Here is a 21,933-nt window from a genome sequence, read left to right on the forward strand (position 1 = left end):
TCCAATGAGCCGAGTAGATGTGAGTCGGTTGCTGTTGTTCTACCCATTCTGCTATGAAGTCAGCCAAAGCTTGAGACTTTATAGCCTTCTTGGCTTCGAACTTGATGTCGCAGTATAACATCTCCATTGCCCACTTCGCCACTCGGCCTGATGCGTCCCGATTGTGGAGGATTTCCGACAACGGAGCATCAGAAACGACGGACACCGAGTGGTCTTGGAAATAATGAGCCACCTTCTTTACAGTCATGTAGATCCCATAAATAAGCTTTTGATAATGGGGATACCTGTGCTTGGAAGGAGTGAGGACTTCGGAGACATAATATACTGGCCGCTGAACCTTGTACGCTTTGCCTTCTTCTTCGTGTTCGACTGTGAGAACACTGCTGACAATTTGATTTGTAGCCGCGATGTACAGAAGAAGGGGTACTTTACTGAGCGGGGCAGTAAGAACCGGCTGGGTGGAAAGCAGGGCTTTGAGGTCGGCGAATGCAATTTGGGCTTCGTCTGTCCACTCGAAAGTATCCGATTTCTTCATGAGTCGGTACAGAGGTAACGCCTTCTCGCTAAGTCGAGCGATAAACCTGCTCAAAGCCGCTAGGCAACCTGTGAGCCTTTGAACATCATGTATTCTGACCGGCCATTCCATTGGGACGATGGTCCCGATCTTTTCGAGGTTGACATCGATTCCTCGTTCGGAAACAAAGAAACCGAGTAACTTCCCGCTGGGAACGCCGAATGAACACTTGGCTGGGTTGAGCTTGATATCGTACCTACGTAGGTTGGCGAATGTTTCTGCCAAGTCAGTCAGCAGGTCGGAACCTTTGCATGACTTGATTACGATATCGTCCATATATGCCTCCACATTTCGACCGATCTGATCAAGGAGGCATTTTTGGATCATGCGCATAAAAGTTGCTCCTGCATTCTTCAAACCGAATGGCATAGTGATGTAGCAGAAACACCCGAATGGGGTGATGAAGGCTGTTTTTAATTCATCCGGACCATACAGACGGATCTGATGATAGCCCGAATAGGCATCAAGGAATGATAAACGCTCGCAGCCCGCAGTCGAATCAACAATTTGATCAATGCGGGGCAGCGGGAAATGATCTTTCGGGCAGACCTTATTGAGATGCTTGAAATCGATGCACATACGGAGAGACTTGTCTTTCTTGGGCACCATGACAACATTGGCGAGCCACTCGGAGTGGTGTACCTCGCGAATGAAGTTGGCCGCCAAAAGTTTAGCCACCTCCTCCCCGATTGCCTTCCTTTTGTGCGCGGCGGACCGATGCAGGCGTTCTAGGACGGGCCGAGAAGCAGGATCCACATGCAGTCGGTGCTCAGCTAACTCCCTGGGTACACCTGGCATGTCAGCGGGCTTCCATGCGAAAATGTCCCAGTTCTCACGGAGGAATTGGATGAGCTCGGCTTCCTATTTTGGATCAAGGGTGGTGGAGATGTTCATCGGGGCAGCGGCGTCGTCCGTCGGGTGGACGCTGACTTTCTTCGTGTCTCCCGCCGACTGGAATGCGGACTCCAAAGCTGGCTTCTTCGAACGCATCAAGTCAGCGGGGTCGGATGTATTTTTGTACCCATCCAGCTCGAGGATAGCCATCTACTGATCGACAATCCTCGACCCCTGCTGCAGACACTCCTCGGCCCGCTGCCGATTACCTGTGACCGTGATCACACCTTTGGGACCCGACATCTTCAGCTTCAAATACATGTAACATGGACGGCCATGAAACGCGCGTACGCCGGACGGCCTAGAATCGCATGGTATGCACTCTGGAAGTCCACCACCTCGAATGTCAGCTTTTCCTTGCGGAAGTTCTTGTTGGAGCCGAAAACGACGTCCAACGCGATCTGGCCGAGTGACTTGGCCTTTCGTCCTGGGATGACTCCGTGGAACTGCATGCTGCTCTCGCTAAGTTTGGACATCGGAATGACCATCCCCTCGAGAGTATCGGCATACATGATGTTCAAGCCGCTACCGCCGTCCATGAGGACTTTGCGCAGTCGGACTCCTTCCACCACCGGGTCGACGACCAGAGCTTGCCTCCCTGGGGTGGGCACGTGTGTTGGATGGTCCGACTGATCAAAGGTGATCGCAGTCTGAGACCATTTGAGGAACGTGGGGTTGGTTGGGGTTGCCATGTTCACCTCCCTGTTCACCAGCTTCAGTCGACTCTTGCTTTCCACGATAGCAAAAATCATCAATGTTGCATGGACTTGGGGGAACGGATCCTCCTTGTCCTCATCATCCTGCTCGTTGTCCTTTTCACTTGGCTGTCCTTCGCCGAACCCTTGGATCAGGAGGCGACATTGTCGAGTGGTGTGCTTCGGGAATATGGCGTTGCCTTCTTCGTCCATCTTCGTGTGGATTGGACATGGCTGATCCAGGATGGAATTCCCGAACTGTTTCTTCTTGGGGGTGTACTGAGCTTTCCCCTTGCCCTTGAACTTGGCATTTGTAACGGCTGTTGCCTCTGCCTGCGGAGTGGATGGAGCTTTCTGCTTCTGTTTCCGATTGTTGTTCCCATCTCCATCGGCAACTGCCTTATGCTTGCCGCTACGTATGCGGTCCTCCTCCTCGCCATTTGCATAGCGTGCGGCTATCTCCATCATCTTACTCATGGAGATGTCGCCTGTCCGACCGAACTTCAGGTACAGATCTCTATACCGCACGCCTGCCTTGAAGGCGCAGACCGCTTGGTGCTCTGTGACGTTCTCCACCGTGTGGTAGAGGGTCGTCCAACGCTGGATGAAATCGCGCAGGGGCTCATTCTGCTTCTGGACACAGTGCTGGAGCTCCACGAGACCAGCAGGGCGTTTGCACGTGCCCTCGAAGGTCCTAATGAGGACTCGGGACAGATCTGCCCAGCCGTAGATGCTTGACGGAGCCAACTGGTTCAGCCACGCTGATGCCGAGCCGTCGAGCATCAGGGGGAGATGCTTCATGGTGACCTGGTCATCTCCGCCACCGATCTCGACCGCCACTCTGTAGTCGTCCAGCCACGTTTCTGGCTTGGACTCTCCTGTGAACTTGCTGATTCCCGTCGCCAATCGGAAGTTGGGAGGGATGTCAGCTGAACGGATGGCCCAACTGAAGCACTCGGGACCAGAGACGATGGTCCTGTTTCCACTCGGACGGTCTCTATCGTGACCATCACGGTGGGCTCGACTCCTGTCGACCTTCCTCTGGGCGATGTACCCTCTTACGTCGGGCCTTGGATCATACGTGTCACCGACTGAACGCCGATCATCGTGATGCCGGGGTCCGTAAGGCCCACCCCGCGGAGGGGTGCGTGAACGGCGACGATCCTCGGGATTCCTGGAACGGCTGCCTCCCCGCGTCGCTGATGAGAGTCGCGGCTGAAAACCGACCGATGCGTGTTCGCGTGAACATAACTGTTGTGGATGCTGTTGTGCGACTGGGAGACCGCCGAATTCTGCCGCTGCACCGTATGCAACAGGGCACGGATCTGCTCGATCCCTCTACCAGCCTCTGAATCAGTCGGTTGGAGGGAATCGGCTATCTTGGCAGCGGCAGCCAGGTTGAGGACGGTTGTGCTGAACACCTCGACGTTGCTCTGGCGAGTGCGTCGACTGGCAGAACGTTGGTGTTGACGACGAGCGCCGGATGATTCGCCGACCTCATGCTCGTTCCGACCGGTTCGGAGGGGACTTTCATGGGAATCGGCCATGAGAACTTCGGCTGCAGGCCCGCGACCCAAGTACTCGGAAGGTAACTCAGTCGGAACTGAGTCCAAGCACTGGGACGGCGGCGCGACTAGAACCGACTCGAGGACCGTCACTTGAGAGGACGCGTTCTGTCGCGCCTGGGCGTGTCGTACCCAACGCTGGAGCCGCGGACGGCGGGACCGCTTGTTGCGGTGCGTGACGGGGGCAAAGATCGACATCGGGGCCGATTGCTGGAGAAGAAGGATGCCACGGGAACCGGCACGGAAGTGCGTAGCCCCGCGACTGGGGAGCGCCTCGACATCGAGGGGCGCATCCCGAAGCCATGCCGAATCGTCGACGATGAAGGAGAGTGCGCCGAAGAGGATCTCACGACCCATGCACAAATCACCGCCAGACGACATGATGAAAAGATGAAGTCGCAAACTCGCTGGAAGTCGCTTAGACGCCTGCCCCACGGTGGGCGCCAACTGTCGTGGGTATAAGTTTGACAGTAGATGTGTAGGGTACGAAAGGATGGGCAGAGCCTTAGCTACGGCGAGGATGTATGAGTTCAGGCCCCTCTACGGTGGAGGTAAAAGCCCTACGTCTCAGTGCTCTTGGGAGCTTAGTGTCGAGTGGAATATAGGATTACAGTAAATGCCAACCCCTGCACCAGTGGGGAAGGGTAGTTTATATAGAGTGCGCTGCCCTTCATAATGGCCCGGTGGACAGGGGTGGAATAGTAGCGAATAAATGCCTACGTTACAGGTAACGTACGCCTTAAATGTTAATAATGGTGTATGAAAGCGTATGACCGTTGCCCTCCTGGGAGGTTACGATGTACAGAGTGGAATCCAGTCGGTACGTTAAATACGCTCGGAGTGCGCGTCACCGACTGGATGATGGGGGAGTCCTTAGTTCAGTCGGAACTGTCTAAGGTCCTTGTCCTCTATGAAGGGTAGTCCTTGTGTAGGACCTATAGGGTAGGCCTATGACCCTACCCTGGGACTATAACCCCATCAACGGGCTATGGAGATGCCCATCAATAGATATCAATGTGAGTGAGTAGGGATTGCCATGCAACTGATGCACTAGAGCTTATAAGTGTATGAAAGCTCACAAAAGAAACTAGTTGGTGTGCATCCAACTTGCTTGCCCACGAAGACCTAGGGAAATTTTGAGGAAGCCCATCATTGGAATATACAAGCCAAGTTATATAATCAAAAATTTCCACTAGTATATGGAAGTGACAACATAGGAGACTCTGTGTCATGAAGATCATAGTGCTATTTGAAGCACAAGTGTGGAAAGAGGATAGTAGCAATTGTCCCTTCTCTCTTTTCTCTCATTTTTTTGTGGGCTCTTTGGCCTCTTTTTTTATTTTTATTTTTTTTAATTCTGGTGGGCATCTTTGGCCTCTTCTTTATAAATGGGCTTCGCTGGCTTCTTTTATTTCCTCACATGGGACAATGCTCTATTAATGATGATCATCACACTTACAACTCAATACTTAGAGCAATGATGACTCTATATAAAATGCCTTCGGTAGTGTACCGTGACAATGATCTAGCATAGCAATGACATCAAAAAATGGACAAGCCATGGAAACATCATGCTAGCTATCTTACGATCATGCAATGGCAATATGGAAGTGGTGGCACATGTCATGAGACGGAACAGTGGTAGTTGCATGGCAATATATCTCGGAATGGCTATGAAAATGCCATAATAGGTAGGTATGGTGGCTGTTTTGAGGGAGGCTATATGGTGGGTGTAATGCACCGACGAAAGTTTCGCGGTACTAGAGTGGCTAGCAATGGTGGAAGGGTGAGAGTGCGTATAATCCATGGACTCAACATTAGTCATAAAGAACTCACATACTTGTTGCAAAAGTCTATTAGTCATCGAAACAAGGTACTACACGCATGCTCCTAGGGGAAAGGCTGGTAGGAGTTAACCATCGCGCGATCCCGACCTCCACACAAAAGATGACAATCAATAAATAAATCATGCTCCGACTTCATCACATCACGGTTCACCATACGTGCATGCTACGGGAATCACAAACCTTAACACAAGTATTTCTACGAATACACAATTACTCACTAGCATGACTCTAATATCACATATTCATGTCGCAAAACTATTGCAAGGAATCAAACATATCATATTTAGTGATCTACAAGTTTTATGTAGGATTTTATGACTAACCATGTGAATGGCCAACTCCTGTTAACTCTCTAAATAGGTATAAGTGAAGCATGAGAGTTTAATTCTTTCTACAAAAGATGTGCCCCGCTCTAACAAATATGAGTGAAGCAAAAGAGCATTCTACAAATGGCGTTTTTCTATGTGTAGGGAAACAGACAATCCAAACTTCAAAAGATATAAGTGAAGCACAAGAAGCATTCTATAAAGCCAACAAAGGACTATCTCATACCAGCATGGTGCATAAAAGAAACAGGAAAAATAAACACAAAAGACGCTCCAAGCATTTGCACATATCATGTGACGAATGAAAATATAGCTCCGAGTAAAATTACCGATAGATTGTAGACGAAAGAGGGGATGCCTTCCGGGGCATCCCCAAGCTTAGACGCTTGAGTCTTCCTTGAATATTACCTTGGGGTGCCTCCGGCATCCCCAAGCTTAGGCTCTTGCCTCTCCTTATTCATTCATCCATCGTGCTCTCGCCCAAAACTTGAAAACTTCAATCACACAAAACTCAACAAAACTTCGTGAGATCCGTTAGTATAATAAAATAAATCACCACTTCAAGTACTGTTGTGAACTCATTCTAAATTCATATTAGCATTATATCTACTGTAATCCAACTCCACCGTGGTTCATAAGCACCGATACTACCCATAGATTCATCAAAATAAGAGAACAATGCATAGAAAACAGAATCTGTCAAAACAGAACAGTCTGTAGCAATCTCTATATTCCGTATACCTCTGATCTCTAAAAAAATATGAAAAATTACGAACGTCTGGAATATTTGCATATCAATCAGCATAAAAAAGAATCAACTCAAAACCTCTTCCAGAATAAAAATGAAAATTAATTTCGTGAGCAGAAAGTTTCTGTATTTTCTCAGCGTGATCAAACAACTATCACCCAAAGTAATCGTAAAGGCTTCGCTTGGCACATTATTTTTAAAAACACGAAGGAATTGTACAAGGGGATAATAATTTTTATGAGAAACTTCGATGAAAATTTCTACATTGTTTCCATGAGCATGAACACAAGTGTTCAACGTCGACCCTCACTTCCGCAATGCATCACCTTTCAATCGCTTCTCTTTTTGAAAAAGTTGTAAGTTCCCCTCTATATTTTGTTTGTTTTTAAACTAAATAAAAGCAGTCAACAGAAATAAATGACTCTCTAAAACTTCCAGGTTGTCTCCCAGGCAGCGCTTTCTTTAAAGCCATTAAGCTAGGCATAAAGTGCTCAAGTAATGGATCCACCCGGATCCCAAGGTATATCAAAGCCAATTTTAATTAGCAATGATTTGAAATTTAGTAGTGAGCACAAGGTAACATATATCAAGCATTGACGAAGTCTAACTCTCTTCCTATGCATTTGCATGTCATAAAAGAACAATTCATGCACATCAAGTAAAGGCCAATACATAGCATAAGCAGTTTCTTGCAATTTTATCGTATTGGAAACATAGAGAGGTGGAAATGTAGTTCCTCTCTCATAATAATTGCAAGTAGGAGCAGCAAGCACATGTATATTATATTCATCAAAATCATCATGTGTAACATAAGGAACTATAGCTAGCTCATCTTTATAAGAATCATTCATATTGGCATCATGGCCACAAGCATAGCAAGCATCAAGTTCATCAAAAAGGGATATTTCAAACATATCCAAGGGATCATAGCATTCATCCTTCGGTAAGAACGAAGGGAAATTAAATAATGTATGAGTAGAAGAGTTACTCTCATTAGAAGGTGGACACGGATAGCTAGTCCGCTCTTCCTCCTTTTGTTTTTCGCTCTCCTCTTCATCTTTTTCATCTAATGAGCTCACAATTTCAGCATTTTCTTCTTCCATAGTTTCCTGCAAAATAATAGTCTCTTCTTGGGCAGCATAGGATTTATCCTTAAGTCGTTCAATATGGGCATTATATTCATAATTAGTATAACAATAACGAAGCATAGCCAAATTTTCAGATCGGTAAGGAGCATCATCATTATCATCATAGCTTTTAAACAGAGCCTCAATTTCATAAGCACCCATAAAAGAAACAAACTCTTCTATTTGATCCACATCATAGTAATCATATATACCATTATCATAAGAAGCCAAGGTTCTATGATCATTAAATTCACAAGAAAAGGGAAGGTGTGGAGCCTTCATCCTAGAGCAACAAGTAACACCGTATCTCTTGCATAGTTCCCAAGCATACCATTTCAACAAATGGATTTGATCCCATAAAAGTTTCCCTTTTTGTGTCAAGCGATAATCCCTAAAGTATTCACGTTGATCCAACGTGTATCCCATTATATAATTGAATGGGGCTTTCTCAGGATTATTAAAGAAGTGCATAATATTTTCCACATAACGAGCCTCGAGGGTTTTAGGAGGTGCCCCATCTCCATGAGTAGCAAGTACACCTATTTTTTTTTGGTATTTCGTGTTCCATATCCATAACTAAAGATAGAGAACAACTTAGAACAACAAATAAATCTACTTAGTGATAAAGCAAACAAGCACACACGAGGATATTCACCCCACGCTATTGATCCCCGGCAACGGCGCCAGAAAAAGGTCTTGATAATCCACAAGTATAGGGGATCAATTGTAGCCTTTCTCGATAAGTAAGAGTGTCGAACCCAACGAGGAGCTAAAGGTAGGACAAATATTCCCTCAAGTTCTATCGACTACCAATACAACTCTACGCACACTTTACGTTCGCTTTACCTAGAACAAGTATGAAACTAGAAGTACTTTGTAGGAGTGATAGGATAGGCTCGCAAGAAAGTAAAGGACACGTAAATAAAACTAGGGGCTGGTTAGAAAAAGAAACAAATATGAGTGTCTAACGAGTGTGGAAAAGTGGTGGTAGGTGTTGCGGAATTGTCCCTAAGCAATTGACTACGTTACTAGATCGATAACAAGTATTATGTGGGAGAGGCCTTTGCTAGCATGTCATCCCTTACTTGGAATTCTATGCACTTATGATTGGAACTATTAGCAAGCGTCCGCAACTACTAACGTTCATTAAGGTAAAACCCAACCATAGCAATAAGATATATTGGTCCCCCTTCAATCCCATATGCATGAATTTCTATGCTAGGTCTGAAGCTTCTGTCACTCTAGCCTGCCAATACATAGTCCTATCAACATACAACTAACCCTATGGTGTGATCCACGTGCGCGATCACATGATGGGAACCAAAGGACAGCAACATAACCACAAGCAAATTAAACCAACCATAGCAATTCATCAATCACCGATAGGACAACGATAATCTACTCAGACATCATAGGATAGCAACACATCATTGGATAATAATATGTAGCATAAAGCACCATGTTCAAGTAGAGGGTACAGCGGGTTGCGGGAGAGTGGACCGCTGAATATAGATGGGGGAAGATGATGGAGATGTTGGTGAAGATGACGGAGGTGTTGGTGTAAATTGTCGTCACACGATGATGTCTTGGGCGGCGTTCCGGCGCCACCGGGAGAGAGGGGGAGAGAGCCCCCTCCTTCTTATTCTTTCTTGACCTCCTCCCTAGATGGGAGAAGGGTTTCCCCTATGGTCCATGGTCTCCATGGCAGCGGAGGGGCAAGAGCCCCTCCGAGATTGGATCTCTCTCTTTGTGTCCTTCTGTTTCTGCGCTCCCATATTCTGCGTTTCACCGTTTCTTAAATTTCCGGAGATTCGTAACTCCGTTTGGGCTAAAGTTTTAACACGATTTTCTTCCGGATATTATATTACCCGCGGCGAAAGAAGGGCTCCAACCGCCTTAAGGAGTGGCCACAAGCCTGCCTGCCGCGGGCCCACCCCCTGGCCGCGGCGATAAGGCTTGTGGGCACTTTGTGCATCACCTCGCGTTGATTCTTCTTCCCCAAAATCATAAATATTCCAACAAAAATCCCCTAATGTTTTTACTACGTTTGGACTTCGTTCGGTATGGATATTCCGCGAAACAAAAAATATGCAACAAACAGGAATTGGCACTAGGCACTGGATCAATATGTTAGTCTCAAAAATAGTATAAAAAGTTGCCAAAAGTATATGAAAGTTGTAGAATATTGGCATGAAACAATCAAAAATTATAGATACGACGGAGATGTATATGTCCCCATAACAACCCCAAGCATGTTAGGAGCGCTCATTTATGGAACATACCACCGATAGCTGAAACTAAGGCGGCAAAGGTGGAACAAAACACGAGGCTAGAAAGGCGAGCCTTCCACCTTTTAACAAGTATATAGGTGCATTAAACTAGATAGAATTTAATACGGTGATATAACAAAGGACCCATGTTATCACATGGAAGCATCTGCACCTGCAACTAGCAACACTAACACTAGATAAGCAAGCAATAACATAGCCAATCAGTGGTTTGCCAGGTTGTGAACAGGTTGAAGGTTTTCATGGCAACGTTGAGAGGTTGATATTTAACATGTGGTAGGCAGCGAGACATAGCGATAGAAACAATAAAACAAGCATGGCAATGATAGTAATGGTATCTAGGGAAATGGTCATCTTGCGTGAGATCCCGCTTGGAAGAACAATGACTCTGAGAAGCACACGAACCGATGTTGGCGAACGGGTCCTCACTTTCCGACACGCTTGCGGAACTCTATCGAGACGAAGGTAACCGGGAACAAGAATCAACACACGATATTCACCACATGATGCACAACACATATGATGCATGAACGATACATTTATGCACGGTATGACACGCAATTCACTCCAATCAAACACTACACATTAAGTGAAGTTCAATATGCAACGAGTTGCATATTGACGAAACTACACATACGGATTATTTAGTTCTATCCAAATTAGGTAAACGGCAATATTAAATGTGGTTAAACATGGCAAGAGGTGAAGTGTAATTGAGCTACCTATCTAGGCATTTTTAAATGAGGTCGGAAACGACATATAACATCTCTGAGATGACCTCATACGTTAAATTAGAATTCTGTCCAGATCTGAACTAACATGTTTTAATACTTGTTAAACAGCAAAATAAAGTGGTTCACGTGAAACTACACGTCGTTCCAAGAAATTTACACATAGAAAACATCTCCAACGTACCTACGGTTCAAAAGATATGAGCACAACAAGATATGATGGCATGAATGCAATATGTATGCAATGACAGACACAAGCATACCAAAACATACAAACAGCAAGATAATATGAACCTACACAAGATTCTAAACAAGTTTCATATAGTACACATTCAAAACGGAGCATCGATTCAGCAAATACAAGCTACGAAAGAAATAGTCACAATCTGCCAAAAACATCAACATGGCATTTTCTACACCCCAAAACAACAAGCTACATCAATCCAAAATGCTCAAACAAGACATGAGGCAATAGTGGTCAAGATGCACTACAACACCCTACTAAATACAACTAGCATGGAAGCATGTATCACTAGGAAAAAACTCACAAAATGGCATCTCGCACACAGTTTCAGAGTTAGTGAAAATAACATTGTTTTGACAGTGCAGTTTTTGATGTGAAGGCATGTTGACAGCAGCAGAACTATATGCTACAGGGCACCGAATGACATGAAAATTTACAGCATGCAAGAGAATCTTAATTACTACAACTAAGTCCATTGCACCAACCCCAAAGGAGCTGTAGATCACTAGAAAAACTCATGGAAAGATAGCAACAAAATATAACAAATTTCAGACTTAGAAATATTTCAGCATCTCCAAATCGGCACTATTTTCTAGCATGTTGACAACAAGCAAACATCATCTAAACATGGATTTCTATTGCAACCAAAATTAACAGGGGCTAGCATACATATCCAAGGGCATATCTCTAGTTGACAACTCATTCATATCATGCACGGAATAATTCACATAAAATAAACAAAAGGGCAACATGGCAAAATATCATATTCACTAGCTTACTCGAATGACAAAACTAAATGCACAATTAAATTCTATGGATTTTTCTAACCCGAAAACATATATAATATGTGGGGTTCAAAAAATAAACTAGCACCACACATATATGCGACAGTATGTCCTAAACACGACATAGCAAACAAGCGACGGAACTTACATGCAAAAATGCAAACAACTACACTAAAATACATGGCAGAGGGTCCCAAAAAACATGAACATTTTATCTACGGGATTTGAACAATCCGGGCATGCATAGAAATAACTACGGGATTTCTAACATAATAGGACATCACGCAAAACTAGGCAAACAACGGGTCAAACCACTTCAAACATGCATGAAGTTGCAAAATATAAATCTACGCGAAAAACTACACAAGTTACATATATAATACGTCGCGATCCGATACACGGTTTATTATCTACGAGCGTTTGAAATATCTAATATCCTTGAAATTTAATAAATCTGAAATCCTAACAAAATAACTAACGGGTCGAATTGGTTGGCGCAGGATAACTAAACAACGCATCTGCACAATATTGAGGCTCGGGTGACTGCTCACCTTGGGCCCAAAGGCCGGTAGGAGGAGAGAGGACCGGCTTGGGTCGACGACTGGCTAGCAGGAGCTGGGCCGAGGTGGCTGGCCTGGGCGCTGGCCGAGGTTGCTGTCGGCTCGAGGAGGCTGGCCTGGGCGGCATCGCCCAAGTGCGCGAGATGGCCGAGGAGCGCGGCAACGCGGTCAACGGGGCATCGCCTCCTGCAGCCGATCGGGATCGGGCGAACTGGGTGGCGGCGGCGGCTGTGCGGGACTCCGATGGGACGGCGGCGCGCGGCTGGCCGGCAGCGAGATCTGCAGCGACGAGGGTCGGCCCCTGGCCAGATCCAGGCGAGGGGTGGAGGACCTCGGGCGGCGGCGACCTCAGCTTGTGGCGGCGGCTGTCGATGGCGTGGGGCGGGGCCGGTCCTAGCGGGGTGCTGTGGTGGCTCGCCGACAACGGCGACCAGCGACCGGGGGGGAAGCTGCGCGGGCACGAGAGGAGAGGCAGGCGGCAGCGACGAGGGTCGGCCCTTGGCCAGATCCAGGCGAGGGGAGGAGGATCTCGGGCGGCGGCGACCTCAGCTTGCGGCGGCGACTGTCGACGACGTGGGGCGGGGCAGGTCCTAGTGGGGTGCTCCTGTGGCTCGCCGGCAATGGCGACCAGCGACCGGCGGGGGTAGCTGCGCGGGCACAAGAGGAGAGGCAGGTGGCGGCGGTGCTGGCCTGATCGGCTCGAGGAGCTGCAGGAGACGCTCGCGAGCGGCGGTGGCGGATCCGGGCCTCGGATGGGCTCGGGCAGGCCCGCGGCCGCTGGAGGTTGAGGAGAGAGGAGGCTGCTGCTAGGGTTTTGGTAGGCGCGGAAACCGAGGTGGGAGAAGGGTTTGGCTGTCCAAAAAATGGCATGGGAGGCTTATTTATAACAATGGGGGCTAGGTTCAATAGTTTTTCTCCCCGGTTTCAACCACACGGTCTAAATCAGACGGTCTCGAACGCGGGGACAAGCTAAGTGGCTGTGTAGAGTAGGCTAGCCGGAGATGAGAGGGAAAACATGCACCCGGCAACGTGATTTAAAAATACCAAAAAACGTCCGAGGATAACCGAAGCATGTGCCACTATGGTCGACCGTTCGGGTACCACAGGAACTCCGATTGCGATGAAAATCTACCTATATTAAAATAAGACCGCACACCAAGTTTCAACCCAATACGATAATATTTTCAACGCACTTTTAAAAATAAGGTTTTGACGATGTCGCGAGCACGTGCGTGTGTGATTGGTCTCAAAACGGTCATCGACGAAAACGAAGAGAACCGACAACTACTAACGGTTGCAGGTTTGAAAACTGGCGACAACGGAGTGCCGATGCAATGCAAATGATGCACATGATGCGATTATGAACGCGACAGACATACAAACCACACGACGAGAACGGAATAAAAGGGGAATATTCTGGAGCATCGGTCTCGGGCTATCACAACTCTCCTACACTACAAGAGGATCTCGAGCCGAGATCCAAGAATGAATAGTAGATGTGTAGGGTACGAATGAGATGGGCAGAGTCCTAGCTACGGCGAGGTTGTATGAGTTCAGGCCCCTCAGCGGTGGAGATAACAGCCCTACGTCTCAGTGCTCTCGGAGCTTGTTACTGAGTGTGATATGGAGTACAAAGATTTGCTAACCCTTTTACCAGTGGGGGAGGGCGGCTTATATAGAGTGCGCTGCCCTCCACAACGGTTCTGATTCAAGGGTGGAGTAGTGGCGATTGAATGCATACGTTACAGGTAACGTATGCTCTAAATGCTAGTAAATGCACCCGGAAACGTACAACAGTTTCCCTCCGGAGAGGTTACGGCGCACCGAGTGTATCCACTCGGTAGGCCCGGTATTCTCCGAATGTTAGTCTCCGACAGGATGATTCCGGGCCTGCTACCGACTGGATGATGGGGGCACCTTAATTCAGTCGGGGCATACTTAAGGTCTTGTCCCTTGTGTGGGGTAGCCCTTGGGTAGGACATGTAGGGTAGGCCTATGACCCTACCCTAGGACTATGACCCCATCATTAGTCCCCGAATGGATTGGGGTTGAAACGTCGAAGTAGTGCTTGAGGTTCAGATCTGACTGAACTAGGTTCGGCTTGGGCGTTGCTTGCCCTTATCCATTTTATCTCTCTCTCGACCAACGTTCCGAGTGGAAGTGCTTGCGAAACATACTGTCGGGAACCGAGTGCTTCCACAGCATCTTTTGACGCGACCGGTCAACTGACAGCGGCGGATTTTCTGGGATCTCAAATTTCGGGTTCCGCGCGCTTAGCGAGGACGACGTCAGCGCGCTCGAGTAGCGCCTGACTCCTCGATCCTCGCGCCTTCAACTCCTCCACTGATATCGCCGCGGCTGGTTGGGCAGATAAGATTCCGGGCCCGCTCGCCAGCGACCCAGTCGGTGCTCTATTTAACTCTGGGCGACGAGACCTTTCGGTTACGCTCGCCGAATCCTTTGCTCTTGCTTGCTCCGTCTTCCTCGCCACCTCCTGCGCCTGTACGCCCTTTCCTTCCCCTCTTTCTCGAGAGCTCACCGTCGCCGCCATGACCAAAGGTCAGAGCACAAGATGAAGGCAAGGAAGAAGAAGACCAAGGCGGCGGCTGCTCAGCGGCGGCAGCGGCCGTTGCCGGCGGGGTGGATCCAGGGAGACTTTCTCCCCTCCACGGTGACGGAGGGGGACCTGCTGGAGCTGGTAGAGCACGACCAGCTCGTGCATAAGTCCTGGAGGCTGCCGGCGGACGACGAGGTCGATCCGGCGCCACGGGAGGGGGAGCGCGTCTTGCTCCTCAGCTATGTTCACAGAGGTTTCTCTCTCCCCCCGCATCCTTTCTTCAAAGGTATCATGAATCATTTTGGTGCTCAACTCCATCACTTTCCTCCGAATGCCATCGCCCACCTTTCTGCCTTCATTGTTTTGTGCGAGTGCTTTATCGGTTGCCCCCCCATTGGGGTTTATTCAAACATATCTTCTCCGCCCGCTCTCAAACCATCAAACGTCTTAGTCAGTCGGATGACAAGACGCATCTCCTCCAGCTCTGCGGGGGTTTAGGGTTTCAGAAGAAGAGTCGGAGCAGTTACCCTGCTCTCGAGTTGAGCGAGTCGGTTAGGAACTAGCAGTCGACGTGGTTCTACTGCCAGGACATAGCCTGTCCGAACGCGTCGACTGGGTTGCCTCCATTTAGTCGAGACCGCCCTCCTCCACCCAAACAGCTCGCCCTCTCGAAAGCCGAGAAGAACGACATCCAACCTTTGGTCGAGGCACTCGTGGATGTTGTCAGGAGGGGGGTCACCGGTATTGACCTGCTGGAAGTCTTCATCGGTCAGCGAATCCAACCTCTGCAGGCCCGCCACCATTCTATGTGGCACTACACAGGGCCCGAGGATTCCACTCGGACCAACGTGGAGGGCATTCTCGAGGAGAAGGTGACCTCATGGGTGCTCCAAATCACGGGTCCCTGTGAGAACCCCAAAGGAGCCCGCCGAGTGACGCCTTACAGCGCGGACAACCCTCCACCGAATCAGGTGAGCAGCATTAGCCGAGTGCATTGAACTGTCTTGATTTCAGTCGTTTATTTATATCTCCATGTGATGCTTAATGTTTCCGACTGAACTTCATGCAGGAGTGGACCAACTGGTCTTCCCCCGTCTCGAACGGGAATCCGGAGGAGGAGGAAGAAGAAGGCAGCCAGGAGGGGAGCATGGAGAGCGCCGAATACGTCTCCGACAGCGGGGAGTCGGAGGAGGAAGACAGCGAGGAAGAGGAAGAGGATGAAGAGCCAGATTCGCCACCTCCGCGGCCAGAGCATCGGAGTAAACGTCGGCATGAGCCCGCCGTCCCTTTAGCCCCTCCTACGTCGTCGAGTGCTCCGCGTGCTGCCCCAGCTGTACCGAGTGTTCGAGGCACCAAGAGGGCCAGGGACGGAGCCGCTGAACTTGCAGGCTAGTCCTCCAGGGCGCCGAAGCCGAGTGGGCCCAAACCTAGGAAGGCTCTGCCGCGGATGAGGATGGCCGTCCCCGTCACCTCCACGTAAGTGAATCTAACTTTCGACTCTTTCTGTTGACCGAGTGAACTCCTGCTTTACAAGTCGAATGGACTTCACTCGACAGGGTTGCCACTTCTGTGACCTCGCCGGTCCACCAAGGGGACGACCCCATGGACACGGACGACGTCGTTTCGTCTCAGCCAGGTATGTTGTGGGAGAGTCGGGTATTTTATTCCTGTAGACTGCGCCATCCTTTTCTTTTTCTGAGGCGTTAAGTTATTTGGCTTGTCAGGGGCGATCTGCCTGGACGAGGGTGACCACGGGAGAGCCGACCCCGTCGTGGAGCCTGTCCTAGAGCATGTCCTGGAGCCTGTCCTTGAGGCCGCTCTTCCTGCTGCCGCCCCTGCCGCCAACGCTCCCCCGACCGAAGTGCCTCCACCGACTGAAGTGCCTCCACCGACTGATCCGGTGCCAGTGGGTGAGGAACCTACTGGGGCGAACCTTGGGATGCCCCATGAACTTCCCACGATTCCCGGTTCGTCGAATGTTGAATTCAGCATTCGGTGTGTCCTAGAGGAGCAGGTGGGGGCGGCCAAGGGGGCCATGATCCAGGCGGAGCTGATGGCCGGAGAGGCCAAGAGGGCTTATGACTCCGTTGCGGCCTTGTACCGGCGGAGCTTGGAGCTGCGCGATGACATTCGAGTAAGTAGTCTAGTTAGTACTTACTTTTCTTCTCTAACCCACTGGGTGTTGTCTGCTGTTTGCAATGGGTTCACTCCGAGTGAACCCAGTGGGTGTAGTCCCCGAGACTTCTGTCGAGTGCTTGCACCGACAGTTGTCTTTATACATTTGGTCTTTATTTTAGTTGTGTCCGTAGACAATATTTCCGAGTGCGAGTACTTATTGCAGTCGGAGCACTCTTGCGGTAAGAGTCTCTGGGAGTAAGTTGCACGCAGGTGGAGTAGTATTAGCCCCTGAGGCATAGGTGAAAACATGCATCTCAATAGGGCGGGCCTGCTTGAGGTGCATGCCACTGGGGTCACTCTTAGTGAACCCACTGGGTGTAGTCCCCGAGACCGCTGTCGACTGCTTGCGTCGGCAGGGGTCTGAAGAACTTATACTGTGTATTGAGAAACTTGCTGATTACCCTTTGTTTCGTGGTGTAGAAAACTTGTGAAATGGGAACTGCTTATGAAGCCTTGAGGTCGGAGAGGAACCAGTATGCTAGTGAACTGGAAGCTGCAATGCTCGCCATGGCCGGCATGAAGGACACGCTGGAAGTTCGAGAGAAGTCCTTGGAGGAGGCGCTGGAGGCAAACAGGGTGTTGGTGGCGGAGGTGGAGAGACTGAAGAAACAGAGGACTGAACTGCACAATCAAATGGCTGTTCGGAACAGACGATGTATAGCTGAGGAGAAGTATGTCAACGACTGGGCTGTCGAGATGATGACTCGTCTGGCAGGTAAGTCTTATGCTTTGTCGAGTGGTTGTACCGTGTGACGAACACTCGGTTTTTACTGTCTGTTTGCTCGTTTGGTGCAGATTTTTGTGGTGACGCCAAAGCTGAAGCGGCGGCTGTAGAGCGGTCCATGAAGAACAATGTGCCACTCGGCGAGGACGCCAACCGGGATCTGCTCCGGGCGCATATCCGTGTAGGCAAAGTGGGTCCTTTCGTCAGCCGACTGAGAGAAGTCATCGGCCGCATTGAGAAGGAGCTTTGGCCGGATGACGAGTAGCGGCATGAGATGGAGACTCTGTTGGGGCGACTGGAGGAGATTCCGGACCGAGTGCAATCCTGGAAGAAATCGGCAGCGTGTTGCGGTGCTGACGTTGCGATGTCCTTGGTCCGAGTCCATTGCAAGGAGGTGCGAGAAGATAAGCTGAAAGCATTGAAGGTCGCCAACACGAAGAAGCTTCAATTCGATGACTTCATGGAGACGTTCCTTGAGACTGCCACCCGCATCGCTGATGGAATCGACTTGGACACTTTTGTGGAGCCCTCTAGTCCTGACGCCGGCCCAGCTAACGCGTGATCAAACTTTTTCCTCGGTATGCCGAGTGTTTACCTGTAAGATACTGTGGCCACTTCTGTTGGCCGTCATACTTTTAGATCGGTGCGGGTAATCTTGATCCGCACTGAGACAGCTATCGTTTTTGGACTTATGTTGTCGGAATGAAAACATTTAGTCTTTTGTTTGAAATGTTGCTTCGAGTGGAACACTTAGTGCATACTCGGAGAAGATTAAGACTTAGGTGATTCTTGGTCACGTCTAAGTCCCCGAGTGGGACTTGTAGTGCACACTCGGAGGAGATTAAGACTTAGGCAATTCGGGATCGCAGCTAAGTCGTCGAGTGTAACGTATAGTTCACGCTCGGAGGAAGTTATTACTTAGGTGACTCTTGATCACATCTAAGTCTCCGAGTGTGACGTATAGTGCACACTCGGAGGAGGTTAATATTTAGGCGATTCGTGATCACAGCTAAGTCTCCGAGTGCGACGTGAAGTGCACACTCGGAGGGAGTTAACACTTAGGCGATTCAGGATCGCAGCTAAGTCCCCGAGTGCGACGTATAGTGCACACTCGGAGGAAGTTAGTACTTAGGCGATTCATGATCACAGCTAAGTCTCCGAGTGCGACGTGAAGTGCACACTCGGAGGAAGGTAGTACTTAGGTGATTCTTGATCACATCTAAGTCCCGAGTGCGACGTATAGTGCACACTAGGAGGAGATTAGTACTTTGGTGATTCTTGATCACATCTAAGTCCCCGAGTGCGACGTATAGTGCACACTAGGAGGAGATTAGTACTTAGGTGATTCTTGATCACATCTAAGTCTTCGAGTGCGACGTATAATGCACACTAGGAGGAGATTAGTACTTAGGTGATTCTTGATCACATCTAAGTCCCCGAGTGCGACGTATAGTGCACACTCGGAGGAGGGTAGTACTTAGGTGATTCTTGATCACAGCTAAGTCCCCGAGTGCGACGTATAGTGCACACTCGGAGGAGGTTAGTACTTAGGTGATTCGTGATCACATCTAAGTCCCCGAGTGCGACGTATAGTGCACACTCGGAGGAAGTTAGTACTTAGGCGATTCATGATCACAGCTAAGTCTCCGAGTGCGACGTGAAGTGCACACTCGGAGGAAGGTAGTACTTAGGTGATTCTTGATCACATCTAAGTCCCCGAGTGCGACGTATAGTGCACACTAGGAGGAGATTAGTACTTAGGTGATTCTTGATCACATCTAAGTCCCCGAGTGCAACGTATAGTGTACACTAGGAGGAGATTAGTACTTAGGTGATTCTTGATCACATCTAAGTCCCCGAGTGCGACGTATAGTGCACACTAGGAGGAGATTAGTACTTAGGTGATTCTTGATCACATCTAAGTCCCCGAGTGTGACGTATAGTGCACACTCGGAGGAGGGTAGTACTTAGGTGATTCTTGATCACAGCTAAGTCCCCGAGTGCGACGTATAGTGCACACTCGGAGGAGGTTAGTACTTAGGTGATTCGTGATCACATCTAAGTCCCCGAGTGCGACGTATAGTACACACTCGGAGGAAGTGAGTACTTAGGCGATGTAGGACCGCATCTAAGTTTTTTTTGTGTGTGTGTGAGAACTCTGAATCTGCACAAAACTGAATCTGCTGAATATATTATTTCTTCAAACTTGTTCGTTACACTGCTTCAGTTGACGATCACGTATAAAAACGCTTGAGGAGATCTCCGTTCCATGCACACGACTCGTCTGTCTCCCTCCGAATATTGTAGAGTCTGTATGCTCTGTTATTCAGCACCTTGGAAATGGTGAAAGGCCCCTCCCAGGCCGGAGCCAACTTGTGGGGTCTTTGCTGATCCACTCGGAGCACTAAATCGCCTGCTTGGAATGTGCGGCTACTGACGTGACGTGCATGAAAGCGTCGTAGATCTTGTTGGTAATTTGTTGAACGAGTGAGTGCCATCTCGTGTTCCTCCTCCAGAAGATCGACTCCATCTTGCCTTGCTTGTTCCGCTTCGGCTTCGGAGAAGAGTTTGACTCGCGGGGCATTATGAAGCAGGTCACTCGGAAGGACCGCTTCAGCTCCATAGACGAGGAAGAACGGCGATCGCCCCGTTGATCGGTTTGGAGTGGTGCGGAGACCCCAAAGTACTGAAGGTAACTCGGTGACCCATGCACCAGCAGCATGTCCTACCTCTCGCAAGAGTCGAGGCTTCAAACCTTGAAGGATAAGTCCATTCGCGCGCTCAGCTTGTCCATTAGATTGCGGATGTGCTACGGAAGCAAAATCCACTCGGATACCCTGACTCGCACAGAAACCTTTGAATCTGTCCGAGTCGAAGTTTGTCCCATTGTCCGTGATTATGCTGTGAGGCACTCCGAATCTGAAGATGATGTCCCTGACAAACTTAACGGCTGTGGAGGCGTCGAGCTTCTTGATGGGCTTAGCTTCTATCCATTTAGTAAACTTGTCGACTGCCACCAACAGATGTGTGTAGCCTCCTTGGCCTGTCTTGAATGGTCCGACTGTGTCTAATCCCCAAACCGCAAATGGCCACACAAGTGGGATTGTCTTTAGTGCAGATGTTGGCTTGTGGGACTTGTTGGAGTAGAACTGACAGCCTTCACATCGGTCGACCATAGCTTTGGCCATCTCGTTAGCCTGCAGCCAGAAGAATCCAGCTCTGAACGCCTTGGCGACGATTGCTCTCGAAGAAGCGTGATGGCCGCAGGTTCCCGAGTGGATATCCTCTAAGATCAACTGTCCATCCTCTGGGGAAATGCAACGTTGGAAGACGCCTGAAACACTCTCCTTGTACAATTGACCGTCAATGACAGTGAATGCCTTCGACCTGCGAACTATTTGCCGGGCTTGGACTTCATCTTCTGGAAGTTCTTGTCTCAAGATAAATGCCATGATCGGCACAGTCCAATCGGGAACGACTACCAGAATCTCTGTGACCAGATCAACCACAGTAGGCACATCGACTTCAGTCGGATCTGTTGCACTTTTGGGTTGTACTGGTTCTTCAGTGAAGGGATCTTCTTTTACTGAGGGAAGATGGAGGTGCTCGAGGCAGACGTCACTCGGGACTGGTCTCCGAGTGGATCCGAGTTTCGCCAACTCATCAACTGCTTGGTTCTTCAGTCTCGGAACATGATGGAGCTCTAGACCTTCAAATTTCTTCTCCAGCTTCCTCACTGCATTGCAGTACACTGCCATGGTGGGGTTCCTTACGTCCCACTCTTTCATCACTTGATTGACCACCAAATCCGAATCGCCGTAGACCATCAGGCGACGGACGCCGAGTGAGATGGCCGTGCGCAATCCGTAGAGGAGAGCTTCATACTCCGCCTCGTTGTTGGAGGAATCAAAGTGTATCTAGAGCACGTACTTGAGTTTGTCACCTTTGGGTGATATGATCACAACGCCAGCGCCGGATCCATTCAACATCTTAGACCCATCGAAGAACATCGTCCAATGAGCCGAGTAGATGTGAGTCGGTTGCTGTTGTTCTACCCATTCTGCTATAAAATCAGCCTGGGCTTGAGACT

At 49.1% G+C, this 21,933-nt stretch overlaps 1 protein-coding gene across 1 annotated transcript in view; it reads right to left on the reverse strand.

Moving 5' to 3' along the window:
• The window catches only part of LOC123409313 (receptor-like protein 2), a 108,266-nt gene that overhangs the window by 74,984 nt on the left and 11,349 nt on the right, over positions 1–21,933 (reverse strand). The window contains exon 4 of the mRNA XM_045102251.1: positions 12,635–13,236. Coding sequence (XP_044958186.1) covers positions 12,635–13,236 — 602 coding nt within the window. The remainder of the gene's footprint in view (positions 1–12,634; positions 13,237–21,933) is intronic.

This window comes from Hordeum vulgare, chromosome 7H (genome assembly GCF_904849725.1).
Source record: "Hordeum vulgare subsp. vulgare chromosome 7H, MorexV3_pseudomolecules_assembly, whole genome shotgun sequence".
Classification (NCBI taxonomy): domain Eukaryota; kingdom Viridiplantae; phylum Streptophyta; class Magnoliopsida; order Poales; family Poaceae; genus Hordeum; species Hordeum vulgare.